We start from the raw sequence: 22,646 nt of genomic DNA, 5'->3' as shown, positions 1-22,646 counted from the left end.
AGCCCAAACACAAAGGCCCAAAGTGTAACATATGAATCATAGTGAGAACCAAGAAGAGGGCATCATTCTAGCTTACCCCGCACAGCCCCTGGAGCACCTTTCTAGGATCTAAAAAATGGACAAGCTTCCTCTTTGTCCCTTTCTCCCTTGATCTCAGGCTCCTGCTATGCCCCATGGAATCCCTGCACTCAGACCCCTCACCGGGTGCTTTAGCCAGTGATCCTTAATGGTGGGTCGCATCTTCTTGTGAACAACCACCTCCTGCAGCTCTTCCAGCGAAGGGTGCTGGCCAATCTCCTCCTCAAAAGGCAGCATATACTCATCCACGGGTCCTGAAGGCAAGAGAGAACCTGGTTGGATGACATGGAGGCCCCTCAGCTCCCAACTCAGGATGCCCAAAGTTGCTATCCCACTCACCATCTGCAGCCTTGCAGCGAGACACAAGCTCCCACAGCACCAGCCCCATAGCATACATGTCAATGCGCAGGAAGGCGTCTCGCTGGAAGTTGATGGCTCCCTCAAGCACCTCAGGGGCCATGTACCGTCTGGTGCCTACCTGCATGAGAACAGAAGAGTGCAGGGTCTCCAGACACTAACCAAGCATAAATATACACTCAGCCAGGGCACAGAAACCATAGCCTGTGTGCACCACAGCAGGATACCAAAGACAGCAAGCCCTGACTCACTGCATTCACAGCAGGGTCATGAACTGTACCTGCGCATGATTTTAAAATATAACACACTGGAGTCAGCAGTGGTAGAAAATGGAATTGCTTTCAAATTCCAACAGCAAGACCACAAGACATTTATATCAATGATGTGTACTTTCTGAGGTTTGAAACAAAAATAAAGCAAGAAGAGAATACTTAAGATCAAAATGGACTGCTATGGGATGATTTGCTAGGTTTAATTTTTTGGCTACTTTTTCTAGGTTCTTGGCTTAGAGTCTTAATACTTTTCTATTTTGTTTTTTGATTGATAATTATGACTGGGGGAAAAAAAGATTGAGACCACAAGGACAAGTGGCCAAAACCTGAACAGGGAATCTAGGTTTCTTAGCTGACTGGCCTGGGGAAGCTTCACAAGCCACCAGGCCTTGGCTTCTTCACTGCTAACACAAGATCTGTTCCCTGAGTTCTTAGCTCCAAAGTCATGCCCCTAGAAGTTGTCAGCTCAATCCCAGAGTATCCACCCTGGTTCAGCCCCCCCACTTCCCAGGCCCAGGCTCATTACCTGCCCATGGGTGTCCCCTGGAGGTTTCCCTGGCTCAAAGCGAACAGCCAGGCCAAAGTCAGCCAGGACAGCTGTGAGGTCACTCTTCAGCAATACATTCTTGCTTTTAAAATCCCTGTGGAGACAATTGGGCCCCAATGAAGTAGAACATCATGATCCAACATCCCTTGTGCTTGAACATTATGATCTAACTCCCACCTTGGCTCTTAAGATATTTGAGTCTGTGCCCCAGAGCCCCTAGATTAGATCATCCCACCCTATCTGGGGTGCAGGGTCTGTGCCTGGGTGCAGAGGTAAGGCAGCTTCAGGAGCCCAAACAGGTGTGGGAATCCCTCACTGCCTTTGATAAAAAAGACTTCTGTCAATGTTGGCAAAGCAATTCCTACCCCAATGGCTGGTCAGACCTTGTCCCAGTCCCCACAGCATCAAAGGCCAGCCCACACATCCTCAGAGGGGTTGGGAGACAGGTACACTGGCCTGGGATGCACATTTTCTGGGAAGAAATATTTGGAATGTGAGTGAAAACAGGAATTTAAAATTAGCTTGCCAAAGATCCTGACAGGCCACAAAGGCAGAGTGGAACAGGGTCCTGGAGTATGCGTTCATTTTCACTCCTTAATAAGAACCACTTTGGTCCTCAATTTCCCCAGCACCTGTCCCAGCATTGCTATGAGGATAAAACTGAGTGAGCAGCAAACAAAATGCTTTGGGCCACCCCTGGCAAACTTACTATGCATTACTGTTAAGTGGAACCATATCCAAGAGTCTACATTCAACCTTTTGACCTACAAAAATGGCAAGTCTACACAACCTCTATGTCACTACTGTTAACACCCTTAGGGACCTTTCAGCTTAGAAACCTGGACTTCTGAGTCTCATTCCCCTCCCTCATAGTTATGGAGACAGACTAACTAGTTATACGGGACCTTGTCTAAGGCACTCAACCTCTCTGCACTACTGTTCCTTCACCTTTAAGATAAGGAGAAGAAACAGTTTCTACCTTACAAGGTGGTAACTGAGGAGTCAATAGGTTGGTATTTCTCAAGCATTCAGGTATTTCTCAAGCATTACTGCCTGCAATTCAGTAAAGCACAATGGTGACAAGTTAAAAATGGTTCTTAACGTATGGTTCAAGGGCCTGGTGCAGTGGCGTATCCTATATTCCTAGCAGCTTGGGAGGCTGAGGCAGGAGGATCATGAGTTCAAAGCCAGATTCATCAATTTAGTAAGGCACTAAGCAACTCAGTGAGACCTTGTTTCTAAATAAAATACAACACATGGCTTGGGATGTGGCTCAGGGGTCAAGTGCCCCTGAGTTCAATCCCCAATACTCCCCTCCACAAAAAGTATGGTTCAAAGACCCCAAAAGATTCCCAAAATTGTTTCAGGAGCTCTCAAGGTCAAAATTTTTCTTTAATTATCTAGCATTTGCCTTTTTAAGTTTTTCCTCTCAGAAATATAGAAAAGAGTTTTCCAAGGACTATATGATAGATGATGTCCTCACTCTAAAAAGATAAGAGTGTGTGTGCTCTACTCTAGGAAATATCAACAGACAAACCCCACATATACAAAAATTCCTTTTAAGGGTTAAAGGGTTCTAACCATAAAGTTCAAGAATTGCTGAGCCAACTCTTCAAAGTAACGCAGTCGGCACTTCCTCATATAGCCATTAGAGGGCACCAGAAAACCAGTTTAGGAGGCCATGCCATCCAAAGGACACAGGTAAAGGCCTGGTTCTGTACCCAGTCATTACAATACAACACAGGGAGACTAGGCATGTATAGAAAATTGAGACACACCTTACACCCTCCTCTCACCCACCAACCCTCTCCAGTTCCAGGCCAAGCACAGAGAGAGCACCTGCTAGCCCAGGTACCTGTGGGCAATAGACGGCTTGTGGCCCTCACCACGGCACCAGGGTACATCCTCGTGCAGGTACGAAAGGCCTCGTGACATCGTTTCTGCCACATGACACAGTTCGTTCCATGTGATGATGTTCCCCTTGAGGTAATCCGTGAGGGAGCCCTAAGGAAGCACAAATCTTAGACACAGGCTCTAGGTGAATGGCAAGACCCAACCTAACCAACCCAACCCAGCCCAGCCCTAGGAGAGATGTCTTTGAAGGCCAATGGTTGGGCTCCTCTCCTGGGAGTCTATAATGAACAGGAAAGGCAAATGAGACCAGGATAGAAAGTCCAGGGGTAATCATTAAGTCACTACTCTTATTATAGATGTAACCTCAGGGTCAGGGGCTCTTATAGGGACAACCTGGTCCACACCTATGGCAGAATCACCTCATGGGAACCTTTCCATCGCGTACAGATTGACAGCATGGCCCACCTTGTCATGGAAGGCCGTGATGAGCCACAGCTCCACCTCAAGGTTGGAGCCTCGTTTCTCAGCAGCAATGAACTGCAGCAGGTTCTCATGCTTCATGCCAGGCGTGCTGAAGATCTCCCTTTCACTCTGCCACGACTGCTTGTCCTGGAGCATGGAGGCAGCTCAGTCAGGATATAGCCACACAACCCCACAGCAAGGCGGTTGCACTTTCATCCATCCCCCTCCCACTAGCCTCTCAGTTTCAGCATCCATAAGGGGCCTAGGAGACCAGGACTGAGCCACACAACATCAGGCCAGCAGCAACCTCTTAGATCACTTAACATCAGCCATGATTTAAAAATGAAACCATTGCGGGTCCAGAGATGGGAAGCGAGTTGCCCCACATCACCCAACAAGTGAAAGGCACGCCAGGCCAGGCTTTGTTAAGTGTCCTAGGCAAATGCATGGGGTGGCCTGGTGTCCAGAGTTGCTGAGCAGAACATGACAGCAAGAACAAAAACCCAGGGGCTGGGGCTGTAGCTCAGTGGCTGAGCGCTCACCTCACATGCGTGAGGCACTGGGTTGGATCCTCAGCACCACATACAAAAATAAATAAGACAAAGATTGTGTCCATCTACAACTAAAAAAAAATTTTAAAAAAAGAACAAAAACACATATACCATAGAAGATCAAGGTATAGCAAAGCCCTGCCCTGGTTCTTCAATGCAATTTAACTGCTAAATGCAGTCCCCATATAGCTGAGAGTAACGTAAATGGCAACTTCAATGCAGCTATTTCTTCCTCATCCCACCAGTGTCCAGGGTTTGGACTGCCCTTGCGTAGAAGAGTCTCAGCTCAGGCCACAATGAGGGAAGATGACTTGGAGCCCCCACTCACTCACCTGGAGTGGGAAGATCTTGACAGCCACAAAGTCATTCATGAGCTGGGCCTTCCAGACACAGCCAAAGCGGCCACGAGCCTTGATCTCCAACAGCTGCAGTGGCTTCAGACCCACCAGGGGGGATGGGGGTGGAGGCCCAGGGTCCTAGCAGAAAGCAAAGTCTTAACCAGTTCTGGCCTAGCCTCATGCCCCCTCCTCACGCCTGCCCCAAGACTGCACTGTCTTACCTCGTGGATGTCCACATGGCCATAGGGAGGCTTACGATGCCGATACATCCAGAAGGCCAGCAGGACGATGAGGGAGAGGCCCCCAATGGGCAGCAGCGAGTAGGCCAGCACCGTGAGCAGGGTAGGGGCTGTCGGGGGTGGCTCGTACGTGACTGGGGGACACACGGAGCCCTGCGTCACATAGCCCGCCCACTCCCACACCTTCACAGGGCCCTGCAGCCATTCCCCATCCAGCTCCAGAGCTGAGCACTCTGGGCCAAGGAGAGGCCCAAGTCTGCTAGGTCAGATGCCCTCTTCCCACTGGCCCCTCACCTTCTGGGCCCCCAGCCTCCGGCAAGTGGGTGAAGCGCTCGTTGCAGAAGTTGCCTTCGCAGCAGCAGAAGTACACCTGCGGGTTCTCCTCGGTGGCCACACACTCCTGCCTGAAAGCAGAGAGCTTTCCTTACACAGGCAGGGGATGCAAGACTCTCCCAGGCCTGCCCAGCCAAACCCCTCCCTATAAACAGAGCATCTCTGGGCAACATCAGCAGGACAGGTGAAGCCATCCAAAGTTGGGGAGAGACCACTAGGAGTCAACACACCCTGAAACCCCTCCTCAGAGCTGGAGCAGGGCAAACACGGTTGCGGAAGAGCGTGGGAGCCTGCTTATCACCTGAAGAGCCCCTTTCTTGCTCAGTTATCCTGAGAGCCACAGGGCCAAGCGGGAAGTGCAAGTATAGGCAGGCTTCAGTAGAGGAAGGGCAAGCCTTGTGGTACCTGTCATAGCAGTTGAAATCATCCAGCCAGCAGCCCTTCTTGACGAGCTCGATGGTGCCTGAGCTGTTGCGCCAGGAGGCGTAGCAGTGCAGCCTCTTGTCTTGCTCACCCTCACAGCGCTCCAAGCCACTCTGATTGGTGCGTTCCAGCTCCCAGTTGGCGTTGTAGTAGATGCACTCCCGTGTCTCAGCCTCCCCACGCCCTGAACCTGTGCCCAGAGAAGAGACACTGAGCATGCCCCACAGGGCTACTGTCCCAAACCACTCTACTGGGCACCATGCTCCCTCTGTATCCAACACCTCAGCTTACTTTGTGCCAGCCTGCACCATCCCCAGCTCACTTTTCCCACTATAGCTGCCCTAAGCCCAAGCAAGGGGGAAAGGAAGGAAACCTAATACCATGCAGGATGGACAAGCAGCCAGCCACTGGCACAAAAGGTGGCATTAATAGTGCCTGAAGCTGGGTGATGGCGGGCTGCTTCCCTGCAGTACCAGGATTAATGAAGAAGCCCTCAAAAGCCCCAGTGCAAAATCTCTATAAGTGCAGGGGTGGGGCTATAGTATTTAATAAAAACAAACACTCTCAGGCATAGTCCAGATCTATCCAATAGGAATAAGGGCAGGATCTCCATTTTTAACCTTCCTGTCTATCTCAGGAGATACTGATGCAAACCTTTAGGACTACATCTGGAGGAACTATAAGGAGAAGCGGCTTCCTACTGCCCCCTCTCTCCTTGGTCACCACGGTGCTCCGCCCCCAGATGAGCTGGAATGTCCTCCACAAGAGAACAAGGACCCTCCAGTGTCCCTTCTACACCCAGCATCCATACCTGGTGCTGCAGAATTCTGAAGATAATGAGGCCTGCACAGGTAAACCTCCCAGAATCACCAGCAGTGATATGTGCCTCTAGCAGGAGAAGAGCTGGCTAGTGGCTAAGTTGTAAACACAGATCAATCTCCCAGCTGGGCTTGGCCCCTGATGATGACCCCCAGGCAGGCATTCCACTCCTGAACTTCTTTCTATCTCCGGAAGAAATGCCACCCAGGTGGTCAACTGCTTTAACCTTCAACTGCCTTCAAATGCTTTCCTTTAAACATGGCATCAAACATTTACCAAATCCACCTTCTTTACTATCCCTACAAGATGACCCCCAGACCCAGTCCTAGCTTGTTCCCAATTCCCCCATGAACTCTTTTGCCCTAGGATGGAAAAGAATATGCAGATGGCAAAAGAGATTTTGCCTGGGAGTAGTCAGCTATGGCCCCTTCACCAGGCATCCACACGAAGGACTCACTGCCAGAACTCCATGAAGATATCTGAGAGGAAACCAGCAGTAAACATTCACCAGTCTTTCCACACTCCTTGAGCCTACTGTGGGGCAGTGCCTATCAACACCCCTGGCTGGGCTCCCCGAGTCTCCCCCGACAACTGTGCCCACCATAGGAGGAGAAGGAGCCAAAGTCAATCCCAAAAAACCACCAGCCAGCCCATGCGCAGCCTGACTTCACTGACAGCAGGAAAGGCAGGCAAGGAGAAGGAAGCCCACCTGATCCTGGGGAAGGCAGTGCCCTGAGTTCTAGCACAGCCCACGGCTTGATTCCCAAGGCCTATTCATCGAGGAGAATACTGACTGGTAGAGGGAGGAGCCCCTCTACCACAAGGAGGAACACACTCTGCTCAGACTCACCCTTGCTCTACCTCCCTGCAGTGATAAAAGGTCCTTCCAGGGGGGCCTGGCCAAGGCCAAGCATCAAATTCCAAGGCTCCAGGTAGGACCAAATCATTCAGGTAGGTTCAAATTATCACCCAACTAGAATGAAAACATCCAACCATAGCTCTGGCCATCCAAGGCCATGTGGCCTAGACCCTGACACTTGTAAAAGGAAAAAGTGGCTTTGTGACAAGCCAAGCAGCTGGGACTCAGCCTGGCCCTCAAAAAAGGGCCTCAGGGTCTACATGGGTACTCACACAGGGGCGTACACTGACTTCCCCCAGTCAGACCCTTCCTCAAATACAGGCTTATAGTGTAGGGGGAGAAGCTGAGGGGATCCAATGCAGGTAGGAGCCAAAGACTGAGCAAGTACAAGGGCCCCTGCCCACTCGCAACAACATCCAGTAGCTTAGCTATGCAAAGCCCCTAGTCCACACAGTGCATGCCAACTCTCCCCAACCTGAGGCCCCACTGCCTCCACAACAGCAATTCTAGCGGGGGAAGACTTGAGACTTGCGGGAAAGCCTCCAAGTTGGGCTGCAGACAGAGGAGATATGCACTCCCTCATCTACTTCCCTCTCTGCAGTCATACCTCACTGCCAGGTTCTTGAATGTGCTGGGCTTCTAGGCTTAGTACCCATTACCACCTCTGGCTGTAAGATGTTCCCCACTTTATCCCTAGGATTTCAGCCTGCCTCTCCCCTAAAACCAGGCACACTCTACTTCCATTGGCCTTATATTTCCTCTAGCACCTAATTTACCACCCTTGGTTAATCACCTGTTCTTATTTAAAGGACTATTTCAGACACCCAAAAACTGTATGCTTAACATAAACAAAAATAATTCCCAAGAAGAAATAACAATATTAACATAATGAACACTTGCATAAGAAATAAAATATTACAAATGTGCTCAACAGCTGCATTACAAATGCCAGCTTCCACATAGAGACAAACCCATATAAATACAGCTATCTCATACTAGACAAAGGCAACATAAACATACATTGGAGAAAAGATGGCCTAGACAACAAATGGTGCTGGGAAAACTGGAAATCCGTATGTAGCAAAATGAAATTAAACCTGTACCTCTCACCCTACACAAAAATCAACTCAAAATAGGCACTAGAACACAGACACTACACCTAATAGAAAAAAAAAAAAAGCAGGCCCAAATCTTCATCATGTCGCCTTAGGACCTAACTTCCTTAACAAGACTCCTAAAGCACAAGAAGTAAAATTAAGAATCAATAAATGGGGTGGATTCAAACTAAAATGTTTTCTTCCTAGCAAAGGAAATAAACAATAACGTGAAGAACCTACAGAATTGGAAGAAATCTTTACCACACACACATGAGACAGAGCACTAATCTCCAGGATATATAAAGAACTCAAAAAACTTAACACCAAAAAAACAAATAACCCAAACAATAAATGGGCTAAGGAACTGAACAGACACTTCACAGAAGAAATATAATTGATCAAAAAACATATGGAAAAATGTTCATTATCTCTAGCAATTAGAGAAATGCAAATCAAAACTACTACTCTAAGATTTTATCTCACTCCAGTCAGAATGGCAATTATCAAAAATACAAACAATAATAAGTGTTGGAGAGGATGTGGGGGAGAAAGGCACACTCATACATTGCTGGTGGGACTGCAAATTGGTGCAACCACTCTGGAAAGCAGTTTGAAGATTGGGTCAGAAAACGTGGAATAGAACCGTCATTTGATCCAGCTATCCCACCCTCAGTTAATACCCAAAAGACTGAAAATCAGCATACTACAGAGATGCAGACATACCAAGGTTTATAGCAGCTCAATTCATAATAGCTAAACGGTGGAATCAACCTAGATGCCCTTCAACAGATGAATGGATAAAGAAAATGTGGTATATATACACAATGGAATGTTACTCAGCCTCAAAGAAAAATGAAATTATGGCATTTGCAGGTAAATGAATAGAACTACAGAACATCATGTTAAGTGAAATAAGCCAATCCCAAAAAAATCAAAGGCCAAATGTTTTTTCTCATAAATGGATGCTTATTCATCGTGGAGAGGGGGTGGGTAAGAAAGAATGAAGGAACTTTGGATTGTGCAGAGAAGAGTGAGAGGAGGAGTGGGGCTGAGGGGATGGGAAGGACAATAGAATGAGACAGACATTATTACCCTACATATATGTATGATTGCACTACTGGTGTGACTATGCACCACATAAAGTCAGAGGAATGAGAAGTTGTGCTTCATTTGTGTACAATGTGTCAAAATGCAAAAAATGCAATGTGTCAAAATATATATGTGATATATATCTAAATAGGACAAATTAAAAAAAAAATAGAAGGGAGACCAGTAGAAAAGAAGAAGGGGATCAGGGGAAAAGAGGAGAGGGAAAGGGGAGCTAACTGGGGAGTAAAATTGAACAAATTATACTGTTTTATTGTATGCACATATGAATATAATAACAAATCCCACTGTTATGTATAATTATAACACATCAATAAAAAGGGGGGAAAATGCCAGCTTCCTCTACAAGACACATGAAAACAGGACCCTTGCCCATCTTGAGTATTAGAACCAGTTCCAGACATATAGATGGATGGATGGATACATGGAAAGAAAGAAGGGTGTAGGATGTGTGGCTAGAGCAAGACTTCAAAAGAAGGGGACAAGAAAGAAGGATAGTTTTAGCCTGAAGCCCCTACATTTTTTATTTTTCTTGCTAGAAATGAGAATCAAACCCAGAGCCTCATACATGTTAGGCAAGGGTTCTACCACTAATCTACACTCCTAGAGCAAGAATTTGGTCAACAAACAACAAGCTCCCTGTTCAGTGTTAGGAGTTCCAACAAAGGAGACCAACAGAGAGTGGCCTAAGGCTGGCCCAGTTCCTCTCACCAAGCCATCATCAGGCAAGGACCCCTCTGGCCACTACCATGGGCAGAACCCAAGTGGAAAGGGCTGGGAGCTCCAAATCAAGCTCCAGGAAGGACCCAAAGTTTAAGGATGTCACCTGAGCCCCATATGACCAGATCCTCCCACAAGCAATCCAACAAAATAACAGCCTTGAGCCGCCAGACTTTAAATCCTGCTTTGACACTTCACCACTGTGTGCCCTGGGCACTTTACAGAATCAGTTACTCTTTGAGAGGGGTTCATAATAAATCCTAGGGTTGTCACAAAAAATAAATGACCACATTTCAAGAGTGGTCAGAAAGGGCCTGGCATGCCACTCATTGTATCAGAGCCATACCCTTCGTTGTTGCCTGTAATAATCCCTTACAGCCAATTCCCCTCAAGCCCCCAGCCCATCAAGTCATACTAGACCCATGAGAGCTTTGTTCTCAGAGCTGAAGTGACATTCCATGCCCCTCCCACCCCACACCCAGGCTTTGCTGCCAGCTGGAGATCCAGAGGTCTCCAAGCTTCCTGGCCTCTCCCAGGCTCTGTTTCTTTACACACTTAGCTATTTATAGCCTCTGGCAATACTCCAACCACACACCTCTGCTTTTGAATAGATGAAGGCCTTCTGCCCACACTCATGAGCCAGGGCACTCATGCACAGGAGGCTTCCCTACCCTAGTCTACTATCCCCTTCTGGCAGAAGAGGAAGCAGTCCTCCCAAGATGCGGGGCACTAACCCCCCTCACATTTGCTGTCTTATAGTACTGAAGAGAGTATCCCCCCCAGATACCTGGACAAAGGACTTGCTACATCCCTGAGCCACAGCCATCTCAATTGCTGCTCTCCAAGGGAACCAAGTAACTCAAGTCTGATTATCCCTAAGAGGCAGTCCTTATGCCCAAGTCCTGGCAGTTTAAAAAGAAAAAAGAAAAAAAAATCTAGGCTCTCCAAACCAAATCCTCTATGCAGGCAGGGAAGGAAAAACCTCAGTCCCAGAAACCACACACACACACACACACACACACACACACACACACACACACTATCAGCTAACATGCAGGTTCTGCTCTGAACTGACATTCCATGTAATGGGACATCAAGGGATCAGTTTCAACGCTCAAGGACAAGAACTGGGAGGCTCCTTCCCCTCTGAAGCAACTCAGTCCACTGGTCTTTGGACACATCTCACTATGCCCTGGGGAAAACAGAGGGAAATATCACCAAGGTCCAGCCTGTGAGGGGCTCAAAGTGCAACAGAGAAGGGGGAAGGAATGGGAAATAGGGAAGGTGGCTCAGAACTGGAATGACCATGCCTCCTGTGGGGTTCCCCCGGCTCTGGCTTGGGGTATCCCCAGTCAACTAACATCTCTCAGAACTATGAACTCCAGTTGAGCACAGTGGCACACTCTGTAATCCCAGCAGCTTGGGAGACTGAGACAGGAGGACCATAGGTTCAAAGCCAGCCTCAGCAAAAGTGAGGCACTAAGCAACTCAGTGAGACCCTAACTCTAAATTTAAAAAAAAAAGGGCTGGGGATGTGGCTCAGTGGTTAAGTAGCCCTGAGTTCAATACCCAGTACCCACCCCCCCACCCCACCCCACCCCACCCCGCAAAAAAAAAGATCTGTGAACTCCAGCACCCAGCAGGCCATTATATTCTTGGCTCCTGGAGTCACCTCAGCAGCCACCCTGATAGGGAGCAGGTACCCAGCCTCACCCATATGGTCACTGAAAGAGGTGAGCAACTGCCCCTCACCACTCTATCTACCTACCTCAGGACAACCCCAGCCAGCTGGGCAAGACACACTCTCCCAGATGCCTCCATGCATGAGAAGCTAACAAGGGTGACTTCAGGGAGTTAGTGCTCCCTCCAGTATCCAGCCTCCATGGCTGCCCAGAGGCAGAAGCAGCCTCTCCCCTACTGTCAATGTCCCTAGGAAGATGGCCCCAAGTTTACTGAGCAAATGCTACCCTAGCAGGTCCCTTTTTTTTTTTTTTTTTTTGAATTTTTCTTTTTCTTTTCTTTTTTTTTTATTGGTTGTTCAAAACATTACAAAGCTCTTGACATATCATATTTCATGCATTAGATTCAAGTTGGTTATGAACTCCCAATTTTACCCCAAATACAGATTGCAGAATCACATAGGTTACACATCCACATTTTTACCTAGCAGGTCCCTTTAGAAGAGCCAAGGAGGACCATGAGACCTAAAGGTGAGGCTTCTAAACTGTACACAGTATCATCCCCTCCACCTCACCAGGACCAGAGTCAAGGTGGATAGGGAGTAAAGACCCAAAAACCTATACGAGACGGGGAAGGGAAAGGATAGAGCATGATAAATATCCAGACACACAGAGTGCACAAGCATTGTGAGTGATGAAGACTCTTTCACACAAGAGAACTAAACACAATCTTGATAAATTTGGATTCTTTTCATTTTCTGCAGTACTGGGGATCAAACCCAGGGCTATAACATCATAACCCTAGATAAATCTGTTTTAACCTTGTCCATATATTTTTAAACCATCCAGATTAATATCTATTTATCAACTGCATAGTTCATGCCCCATCTCAGACACTATACTAAGCGTTTTTCAAATAATATTTAATCCTTATGACAACCTAGAGTCATTATTTTACAGATAAGAAAACTGAGGCACAAGAGGTTGAGTAACTTCCCAAGTCATTTATCAATGACTTCAGCCCATCTCTAGAGTACATGTCTTTATATACTGATCCCTCTCCGAAGTTCGGAAATGCACGAATTTACAAAGCCATGTGACAGCCCCTTGTGTGACCTTACTTTCATCCACTCTCTTGTTGAACTCTTAGGTTATTTATGTTTGTTGATGTAAGCAACATTACTGAGCCCGCCCTTGGGTTCATGTGTGGGCATTTCCTCAGGGTACATCCACACAAGCTGGAATAGCTGGGTCACAGGATCTTAGCATCCTTAACTCACTAACTAGTCAAACTGTTCTCGAAAGAGGATATACCAATTTATGTTCCCAACAGTCCACATTGAGTCATACCCTCATCCACTCTGAATTTCGGTGACCTGGCAGAGTGTAAAATGTTAATGTGGCTTCAATCTACATTTCTATGATACTGACTGTATCTTTCTGTGATCACTGACCTCTCCTTCTGCATACTACCTGTTATATCCTTTCCCATTTTCCTATTGGGTCATTTTTCCTTTAAGTAATATAAAATCTTTACATATTCTTGGCAATAAAACTTTTCTTACTATATAGTAACTTTCTTCATTTGTAATATTCTTTGTCAAAAAGTCTATTTGTTCGATGCTATAATAGCTATTAACATTTGTTGTGGTTAGTATTTTCTCAATCTTTTCCAATTTTTATTTTAAATCTTTCTGCTTCAGAGGATCACAAGTTCAAGGCCAGCCTGGGCAAATGAGAGAGACTGTCTCAAAATAAAAATGAAAAAGGCCTAGGGATTTAGCTCAGTGGTATAGAACATCCCTGGGTTAAATCCCCAGAACCATAAAAACAAAACACCCACATTTCTGCCTATTTTTATTTTCCCTGATTCAATCAGGGAACTGAGTTCCATTACATTTATGACTACTGCATATGTTTAGATTTGTTTCTTCTCTACTGCTACCTCCATTTATGTTTCTTGTTTGTTTTGTTTCTGTGGTACTGAGGTTCAAACCCAAGGTCCTACACATACATAGCACAGTGTTCTACCACTGAGCCTCATGGGATTATATTTTTATATTTCTTTTTTTAATTTTATTTTTCTATTTCTTGGTTGTACCTGATGCATGCTAGGAAAGTAATCTACCATTGAGCTATGCCCCCAGCCCTTACAGTTCATATTTTAGTTACTTCTGGTCTGAAAGCTACACATTTAATTTCCATTTTAAGTATTTTCAATTTAGATTTAATCTATTACTTGCATTCAGTATTTAATGTTATTGATTTCTTCTTACCTAATTCCAAAGAAAAGATACTACTTGTGTTTTATACACCATCTCAGACCTTTTTTTGATGCTATAACAGATGGAAACTGGGTAATTTATAAAGAACAGAGACTTATTCTTACAGTTCTGGAGGCTTGATAGTCCAAAGTTGAGGGCCCATATCTGCGCAATGTGTTCTCACTGAGCCATCCCATGGCAAAAGGTGGAAGGACAAGAGATAGAATGGATCAAATGTGTCCTTTTACAGGGAACCCACTACTAGGATAACTAACCCACTCTTAGGAAACCCACACTAATTCATTTATAAGGACAGACCCCTCATGACCTAATCACTTCCTTCATCACCTTTTGTTGTTGTTTTTGTTATTGGGGATTGAATCCCAAAGGCACTTTACCACTGAACTATATACCCCAGCCCATTTTTTGTGGGGGAGGGGATACCAGGGATTGAACTCAGGGGCACTCAACCACTGAGCCACATCCCCAGCCCTATTTTGTATTTTATTTAGAAACAGGGTCTCACTGAGTTGCTTAGCGCCTCACTTTTACTGAGGCTAGCTTTGAACTCGTGATCCTCCTCCCTCAGTCTCCCAAGCCACTGGGATTACAGGTATGCACCACTGCACCTGGCCCATTTTGTTTTTTATTTTGAGACAAGGCCTCACTAAGTTGCTAAGGTTGGCCTTGAACTGTGATTCTCCTGCCTCAGACTCCCAAGTATCTGTTATTACAGGTGTGCAACACCATGTCCTGTTCCTAATCACTTCTTAAAGGTTCAACCACTTAACACTGTTGCACTGGGTACTAAGTTTCTAATACATGAATTCTGGAGACACATTCAATCAGTAGCATAGTCAATATTTTTTAAATTTATCCATACATTCATCAGTTTGTCTGCTCACCCATTCCTCCTTGCATCTCTGTCCTTATTTAAGACCATTGTACTTGCTGAAAAACATACTCCTTCAGGAAACACTTGTTAATAAAAGAGCCTTTGTTTGCTTTTCTGAATTATTATTTTACCTTTCTTCCTAAAGCAAAGTTTAAAATGAACATAAAATTTTAGACTCAAGTTATTTTTTTCTCAACATTTTGAAAATACTACTTAGTGGTTATTTTCTAGCTTCCACTATTATTGCTTAAAAATCCACTATACTTTATATACATATTCTGTCTTTTCCCCTCTGGCTGCTTTCTTTTTTCTTTTCTTTATAGTTTCACTATAAGGAATGTATCTCAGTATATATTTAAATTTATTTATGCTGACTGGGGTTCACTATGCTTTTAGAGTCTGATGATTCATGCCACTTATCAATTCTGAGAAACTCTTGGCTATTATCAATTTGAGTATTACATTGCTCTATTCTGTAATTCTGAAATTCCTATTGCATGAAAATTAAACCTTCATGTTCTGTCCAGTCTCTTAACTCCATGTTATGGTTTATAATTCAAAAGCTGGCAACTTAATCCCCTATGCAACAGTGCTGAGAAGACCTTTAAGACGTGATTAGATCTTAAGGGCTGTCTTCACAAATAAGACTTCACAAATGTCATCATCAGAGAGTGGGTTAACTGTCTTTGGGAGTGAGTTATAAAAGGCTCCCATTGTTTCTCTCTTTCCTTATAATCCCTTCCACCATGTTAAGATCCTTTGTCCAGGTAAAAAACAAGGATTATAAACAAAAACCTTACCAAATACCAACACCGTACTTTTGGGACTTCCCAACCTCCAGAACAATGAGGCCAACTATATTCCTACTGTTTATAAATTACCCAGTCTGTGGTATTCTGTTATAACAGCAGAAAACAGACTAAGATGCCCCTGCTTTCATGTTTTCCAATTGTGTCTAAATACCATTACAAATAATTCCTTAAGATCTAACTTCCAATTCAGTAATTGCCTCTTTCACTGTGTCTAATCTTCTGTATAGCTCTTCTATTTAATTTATACATTCAACTATTCTTGTTTTCATTCCTGTACGTTTTATTTTTTAAAAAAGACAAAACTTGTTCTGGTAGTATATAGCTCAGTGATAAAGTGCTTGCCTAGCATGCACAAGGCCCTGGGTTTGATCCCTAGTACTGTAAAAAAAATAAAACTACCTGGTCAATTATGGTACTTCTGTTCTTTGTCTAATTCCTTCTTATGATTCCATAATTAAACTTATTGAAAGTCTATTTCTGACATTTCTTATTTCAGATCATTTTCACTCATGGTAGTTTCCTCATATATTTTAGAATTTTGGATAATGAGCTTATGTTCAATGGAACCTTTTCTGTGGGAATATTGTGAGACCAAGTTTGAGGGGGAAACCTTCCAGAGATCATTTATATTTTTTTGCTTCTGCCAAACTCCAAATTACCAATTTAGAAGCACTTTAATTCCTCAATCTAGAGTTTCCCAGAGAGCAGGATGATACAAACTTCAGCTCCAGACTCATGTATACATGGGCCTATGGTTATAAACACTCAGGGGAAACTAAACCTAACCTAACCCCCTCCCCTATCAATTTAGTCCAAGAAAATTCATTATCTAATCCCTTTGTCAATAAAAGGATATTTTTTCTAGTCCACACTTATACAGAACTCTGAAGATGTGAAGGCTTCAGTCCCAATTCCACAATTATGTCCTGACCCTAACACAGCTACAAAACCCACATCTCTAAATTAGAGATGGGCAAAGACTTGAGGGAGTCAGTAATTGCAATTAGTTGAAGCACACAGCTCTACTCCTACCAACTTTTTGCTTTCCCTTATTCTTACAAATGTGGCTATATAGATGCATTTAAAAAGATATTTACTACACTTTTTCTAGCATTTCTGTTTTGTATGAAGCTTTTCAGATCATTTGTTCACTATAAATGCCAGGAGTGGAAGTCCAGAAGCACTTTCCAAGATGACAGGAGGAGCCCCATCTGCCTTCCAAAGCCTAGCCTAGAAACAAGGAACCAAGCCAGGTCACCTCAAGTCAATTCCAGATTGGACTTTGTAAACAAGTCCCTGGCACCATCTCCCCATAAAAGGTATGGCCAAGACCAATTCTCAGAAGTACATCTCTTTCTCCATTCCTTGTCATTCCTGAAGAACATTAGAGAGACAACTTACAGGTAAAGGACATGGATCATAAAAAAACATTTCCTTTCCCTCTCTTCTGTAATCCCACTAAAACCACAGCAAAGAAAAAATGTCTAAGGAATAAACCCATGAGGACAAGAATAGGAGAAAACTACAGAAATGAAATTTCAATGCTGGAAAGCAGACAAATAAGTGGTAACTGACCACTAAATTAGATTCTTAAATGTTGGCTGTATAGAAAGATGAGGAAGACATGATTTCCACAACACCAGATGTCTCTGGAAAAATGGAGTAAAAATGAATCCAAAAATAGAAGGGTCCACTAGGATGGAACAAGCAGATGCTCAGATCCTACCAGTCAGGTCCGGGGGCTGCCCCACCCCAAACTAGCAGGGACAAGAAGTTCACTTTCTGAAGATGATAAAACAGATGATAAGCCCTGCAGAGAGAAGTGGGCAAATCTGAGGGCACAAATCACATTCTAAAATAGGAATAAGTACAGAACATATCACACACAATACCCCAGTTCTCTTCCCTCTGTGGCTTCTAGCATGTTGGCAGTCTAGTCTTTAACCTCCAGACGGAAAAATCAGAAGAGACTCTTCAGGAGAATCCTACTAGTTCCAATCCAGTTTCCAGACCATTGGCCGGCTTCACTCAAGAGCTCACAGTTTTCAATCAGTATCCAGGTCCATCTTTAAATATGAACAGCTCTATGAAAGCCACTTAGTAAACAACAAAGATAAAAACAGGTAGGAAAAAATAACTTTGAGACTATGCAAAGAGAAGAAAACTTCAAGACTTATCCTCAGAGAAAAGGTAATGTATCTATGGGACATTATATACACACACGTGCATGCACGCACAAACACACATGTACACACATGTACACACAATGGCATAAATTAAAATCAACAGAAGGATTAGATGATAAAATCGAAGAAACATCATTAAGAAAGTCAAGTAAGTGGGTTGGGGTTGTGGCTCAGTGGTAGAGCACTTGCCTAGCATGTGTGAGATACTGGGTTTGATTTTCATCGCCACATATAAATAAATAAATAAATGTCCATTGATAACTAATAAAGTAAGCATACAAAGATATAAAAAAACAGTAGACAAAAAAAAAAAAATCAAGGTGTTTTTGAGGTGCAGTCCAGGAAATCCAAAACCTAAATAATAAGTTGAAGTTCAAAAAAGAGAAAATGGCTGTGTGTACTGGCACATGCCCGTAACCCCAACCATGTAGGAGAATCAAAAGTTCAAGGGGTCGGGGGAGGAGGGAGGTATAGGAGCAGGAAAGATGGTGGAATGAGATGGACATTATTATCCTAAGTACATATATGACTGCACATAGTACAACCAGAGAAATGAAAAGTTGGCTGCAATTGTGTACAATGAATCAAAATGCATTCTGCTATCATATATACCTAATTAAATAAACAAAAGTTCAAGGTCGGCCTCAGCTATCTCTTTCTCTATATCATTCTTCTTTTTGTCTCTCCATGTACATTTTCTTCTACTCTACCATCCAGTTCACTAATCCTCTCTTCAGTTGCACTTAATTTGATAATCTCATGTACAGGGTTCTTAATTTCTGATATTATATACACATCAGTTCTATAATAGATCTTTCCTCTCCACTGAAATTTTCACTGGTTCACCTCCTAAACCACAGTAAGCATGCTACTTTTAAATATGTACATAATAATTTCAATCTGGAGTTCATCCAGCCCTGATTTAACTGATATTTCTGTTGGCTCTTTATTTCAAATCACCAGCCAGTCACTAAATTTACAAGTTGTTTATAGAAGTATATGTGAGGCCAAGGATGCAGAAAGATTTTAAATGTGCTTCTGCCAAGCATTAAAGATTCTATTAACCCAGAACATTTTGATCCAACTTTAGGGTTTAACTGATTTGGAGTCTACCTCACCCCTAGGTCTTTGGAGTCCCAACCTAAAAGGAGGGGTTAACTCTACCCATCCTCTGCTTAGAATTCAGTTCCTGTCTTCCTAACCCCACAAGGCTGTCAAATACAATGCTCTGTCTCTCAATTGCCCCATGAATGATTGAAAACAACCCAAACCCCAAAGTCATCACCCTGGGTCTTTATTCTCACACAGATCCTGGCCTGATAAATGTATTAATTTTAGCTGTACAATGACTTCAATCAGAAGTCTTCTCTAGTTTATCAGTTTTTTCCAATTGTCTTCAAAAACGGGTGGGGAGGTTGGTCCTGATTATCAGAAGAGGAAGTCTCCATGTCTACTTTTTACTCAGCTTCTAGACATTTTTTTCATGATCATAATATGCTCAAAGGCAAGGACATATCTACAAATACACAGAAACTAAACCCATCAGCATGGGATTGCCCATGGAAAGTATTAAACAAGAACAGAGACCCCAGAGCAAAGCTCTGAAAAAAAAGTAGCTATCATTCCAAAACGTAACTCAGAGGACAATAATTCACTTTCAAACAACTTCATTGTTTCAAGCTGTCATGGGCTGAACTACATCCATTCAAAATTCATTTAGGTTGACATCTTAACCTCCAATGGGTCTGTAGTTAGAGGAGGTTAAGTAAGGTCATAAAGGCAGGCCTCTCATTCAATGGGCCTATTATAAGAAAAGAGATTCTGGAGTGTGCAGAGAGAGAAAGCCATGTAAAGACATAACAAGGAGGTGGTTGCCTGTAAGACACAAAAGTCCCACCAAAAATCAACTCTGACAGCACCTTAATCTTGGACTTTAAGCCTCCAGAACTAGCAGAAAACAAGTTTCTGTTAAGTCACCTACGATATTCTATTATAACAACCTGAGCAGACTAAGGCACAAACAGTATACATCACCCAAGCAATGTAGGAAACTTGATTGGGTGTTATTCATACTAGAAACATTTCCACAAATTCAGTATCATCTAAATCCCCCAGGAGGGTCTGAAAAGTAGACTTACTCAAAGAATCCCAGGACTACAGTACAGAAAAAGTAGGCAACATGCTAAATGGAGAGACTGAGAAACAGGGGGTTTAGAGAATGAGTTATCCTGATCTGTCTTCCCTATTTCTTCTGCCCACTATAACGGGGTTATAGAAAGGAACAAGTCATACAATCAGACAGGAATAAGAAATACTACCGACTACTATAAGAAATACCACCGACATATATTTTATTTCCATATATGAAATCAGAATCTTACCATGCCAAGATTTTGTCAAATGCACTACACTCACTGTGCCCTGTTACCCAGAGCTCTTTGGCTACCTTCAACAAATGCTTTAGTCCCTCTCAAAGGTGGAGGCAGCAAGGAATATGAAATGATCAAAGAAACATACATGCATATGTACCCCAAACCCAGACCAGCACATCCTAGCTGGTCCACTGTGCTGTCCCTCATCACCTCAGTAATCAGGACACTCAGAAGAGGCTTCGGACTCTCAGGCTCTCCTCAGACAGTAAGCCAATGGAAGTGAGCCCTCTCCTATCACAGCAACTTCAGGATGTAGAGCTATTTCAACCTCTACAATCAGGCATTACAGGATCAAGAAGATGAAGAGTTAGAAGGTTGTACACTGATTGCCACAGAGGGCCAACTGCCATCTCACCTAACTTCTACACATACTGCCATCACCTGAGCTGCCTCATATATTAATAATAATAGTAATAATAATAACAACAATAATATAGCATTTCCAGTATCTATTAAAATGTAAAATATACATATCATATGACCCAGAAGTTATTCTTGTCATCTCTCTTTAAGAAACAATCTGCATAAATGACATGCAGTGTTCATCAACAGGAAACTAGATAGAATGTAGTCTACATCTAAATTTTGGAATTTACACAGCTATTTAAAAGATCAAAGTAGATCTATATGTATTAGAAAGGTTGACAAAACCAATCTGGGTTTTAAAAGACATGACAACTAGATGAAAATCAAAGAAAAGGTGACCAGAAGACGGGCAAAACCTAGTTCATATGTATGAGTCAAAAAAGTATAAAAACAAGAAAACTAATTTATAATGGTAGAAGTCAAGATAGTAAACACCCTCAGGGGATGAAGGCAGTGACTGGAATGAACATGAGAGAGCATGGGGGCCAGAGTATCTCAGTGGAACATCATGTGCTTAGTATGCAGAAGCCGTGGGTTCTAATCCCAGCACCAAAGCTGGGGAGATGGGGGGGGGGGGCTGATGGTTTGAGGGGAATTATAATCTGGTTCTTGATCTGGACACACTGATGGCATAGATGTATTCAGTTCATGAATATTTATTGAGCACTCACTTATGATAATTACACTATTCTTTGCTAATTTTTGGTGCTGAGGATTGAACCCAGGGCCTTGTACTTTCAAAGCATGTGCTGTACCACTGAGCTACACCTACATCCATAATTACACTATTCTGTAATTTTATACTTCAGTTAAATGCCTGAAAAAGAGTGATGTCTTTTTAAGCTAAAAAAGAAAACAACAGGGCTAGGGTTGTAGCTCAGTGGTAGAGCGCTTGCCTAGCACGTGTGATGCTTTGGTTCAATCCTCAGCACCACAAACAAATAAATACATAAAAATAAAGATATTATGTCCATGTATAACTAAAAAACTCTCTATTTCCTCTACGTACTTCCTATAGATGCACAGGTAAAAATGCCTGGAAAAATATACAACCACCTTAAAATTAAAAGGCTTACCTTTGGAGGGGAACAGGGGTGGTAAGAGACCCTGGTTTTAACTGTTCACAGATAATTTCTGCAATTGAGTATATGTGTGTTATCTATATAAATAAAACTTAAAATGGGAAAAGAAATTAGGGCCACTGTGACTTCTACTCTTCCAATGATACACCAGAGGGGCTGACCAGGAAGGAGATCCTTGGGTAAGGGGAGGTTTGGGTGCAAGTTTTTGAGGGGTAGAGGAAAGAGAATCCTATTCCCTAGCCTTTATTCTACTTTCATATGGCCCTGCAAGACCCACTCTAGGGCTTCTAGAGGGGTCAGAGGAACAGTCAGAAGATAAGAAAAACTAGACATCACCTCTCAAATCCTGTGTTCTTCTACTTGCTAAGCCATAGAGCAGATGAGCCTTGACCTTTATGTCTTCCACACAGGGAGGCTGAACCTCTCCCTGAGGCTTGGGCCACAAGGCTCAACCCATCTAATCCCACTTCAAACTTAGATGAGAAGGAAATTCCCAAAAGTACATCAAATAAAGGTTTCTAAACCCATGCCTGCCAATCCAAAGCTCTGAGAGCCTAAGCATGCTTTCTGAACCAATGGACAGATAGATAACTGTCATGTTAAAGGCAGACAGGAAAAAAGGTTGTCAATGCCAATGGGCATCAAAAAACATTGTCCTCACACATGAAAACACTATGAACCACGGCTTAGCCTGAAAGAAAAAACATCCTGGCATCAACACTCAAGAGTCAGGTTCCAAATCAGCCTCTGTTTTAATTGGTTCAGGTCAGAGAGTCAAACAAGGACCCCTCTATCTCCCCAGATGGACAGACAACAGCTGGTCTGGTCACATCCTCTGAAATGTTCAGTCACAAACCCAGGGAAGCAGCCTTTT

General features: G+C 43.6%; 1 protein-coding gene across 2 annotated transcripts in view; it reads right to left on the bottom strand.

The window, feature by feature from the left end:
• Acvr2b (activin A receptor type 2B) overlaps nucleotides 1-22,646 on the bottom strand; it is a 39,582-nt gene that overhangs the window by 10,149 nt on the left and 6,787 nt on the right. Inside the window, exons 2-10 of one of the 2 annotated variants that reach the window (XM_046436920.2) lie at nucleotides 5,437-5,644; nucleotides 4,993-5,102; nucleotides 4,681-4,808; nucleotides 4,454-4,597; nucleotides 3,574-3,717; nucleotides 3,110-3,258; nucleotides 1,234-1,348; nucleotides 418-556; nucleotides 202-332 (exon numbers count right to left, since the gene is read on the bottom strand). In XM_046436920.2, the coding sequence (XP_046292876.1) occupies nucleotides 202-332; nucleotides 418-556; nucleotides 1,234-1,348; nucleotides 3,110-3,258; nucleotides 3,574-3,717; nucleotides 4,454-4,597; nucleotides 4,681-4,808; nucleotides 4,993-5,102; nucleotides 5,437-5,644 (1,268 nt within the window). Of the gene's footprint in view, nucleotides 1-201; nucleotides 333-417; nucleotides 557-1,233; nucleotides 1,349-3,109; nucleotides 3,259-3,573; nucleotides 3,718-4,453; nucleotides 4,598-4,680; nucleotides 4,833-4,992; nucleotides 5,103-5,436; nucleotides 5,645-22,646 lie in introns of both variants that reach the window. The other variant, XM_046436919.2, reaches the window with a different exon arrangement.

Source organism: Marmota monax, unplaced genomic scaffold (assembly GCF_021218885.2).
Source record: "Marmota monax isolate L192 unplaced genomic scaffold, Marmota_monax_Labrador192_F-V1.1 WCK01_AAM20220418_F8-fsc00021, whole genome shotgun sequence".
NCBI classification, from domain to species: domain Eukaryota; kingdom Metazoa; phylum Chordata; class Mammalia; order Rodentia; family Sciuridae; genus Marmota; species Marmota monax.
The sequence above is the reverse complement of the archived record's forward strand: the minus strand, read 5'-3'. Positions and strand labels throughout refer to the sequence as shown.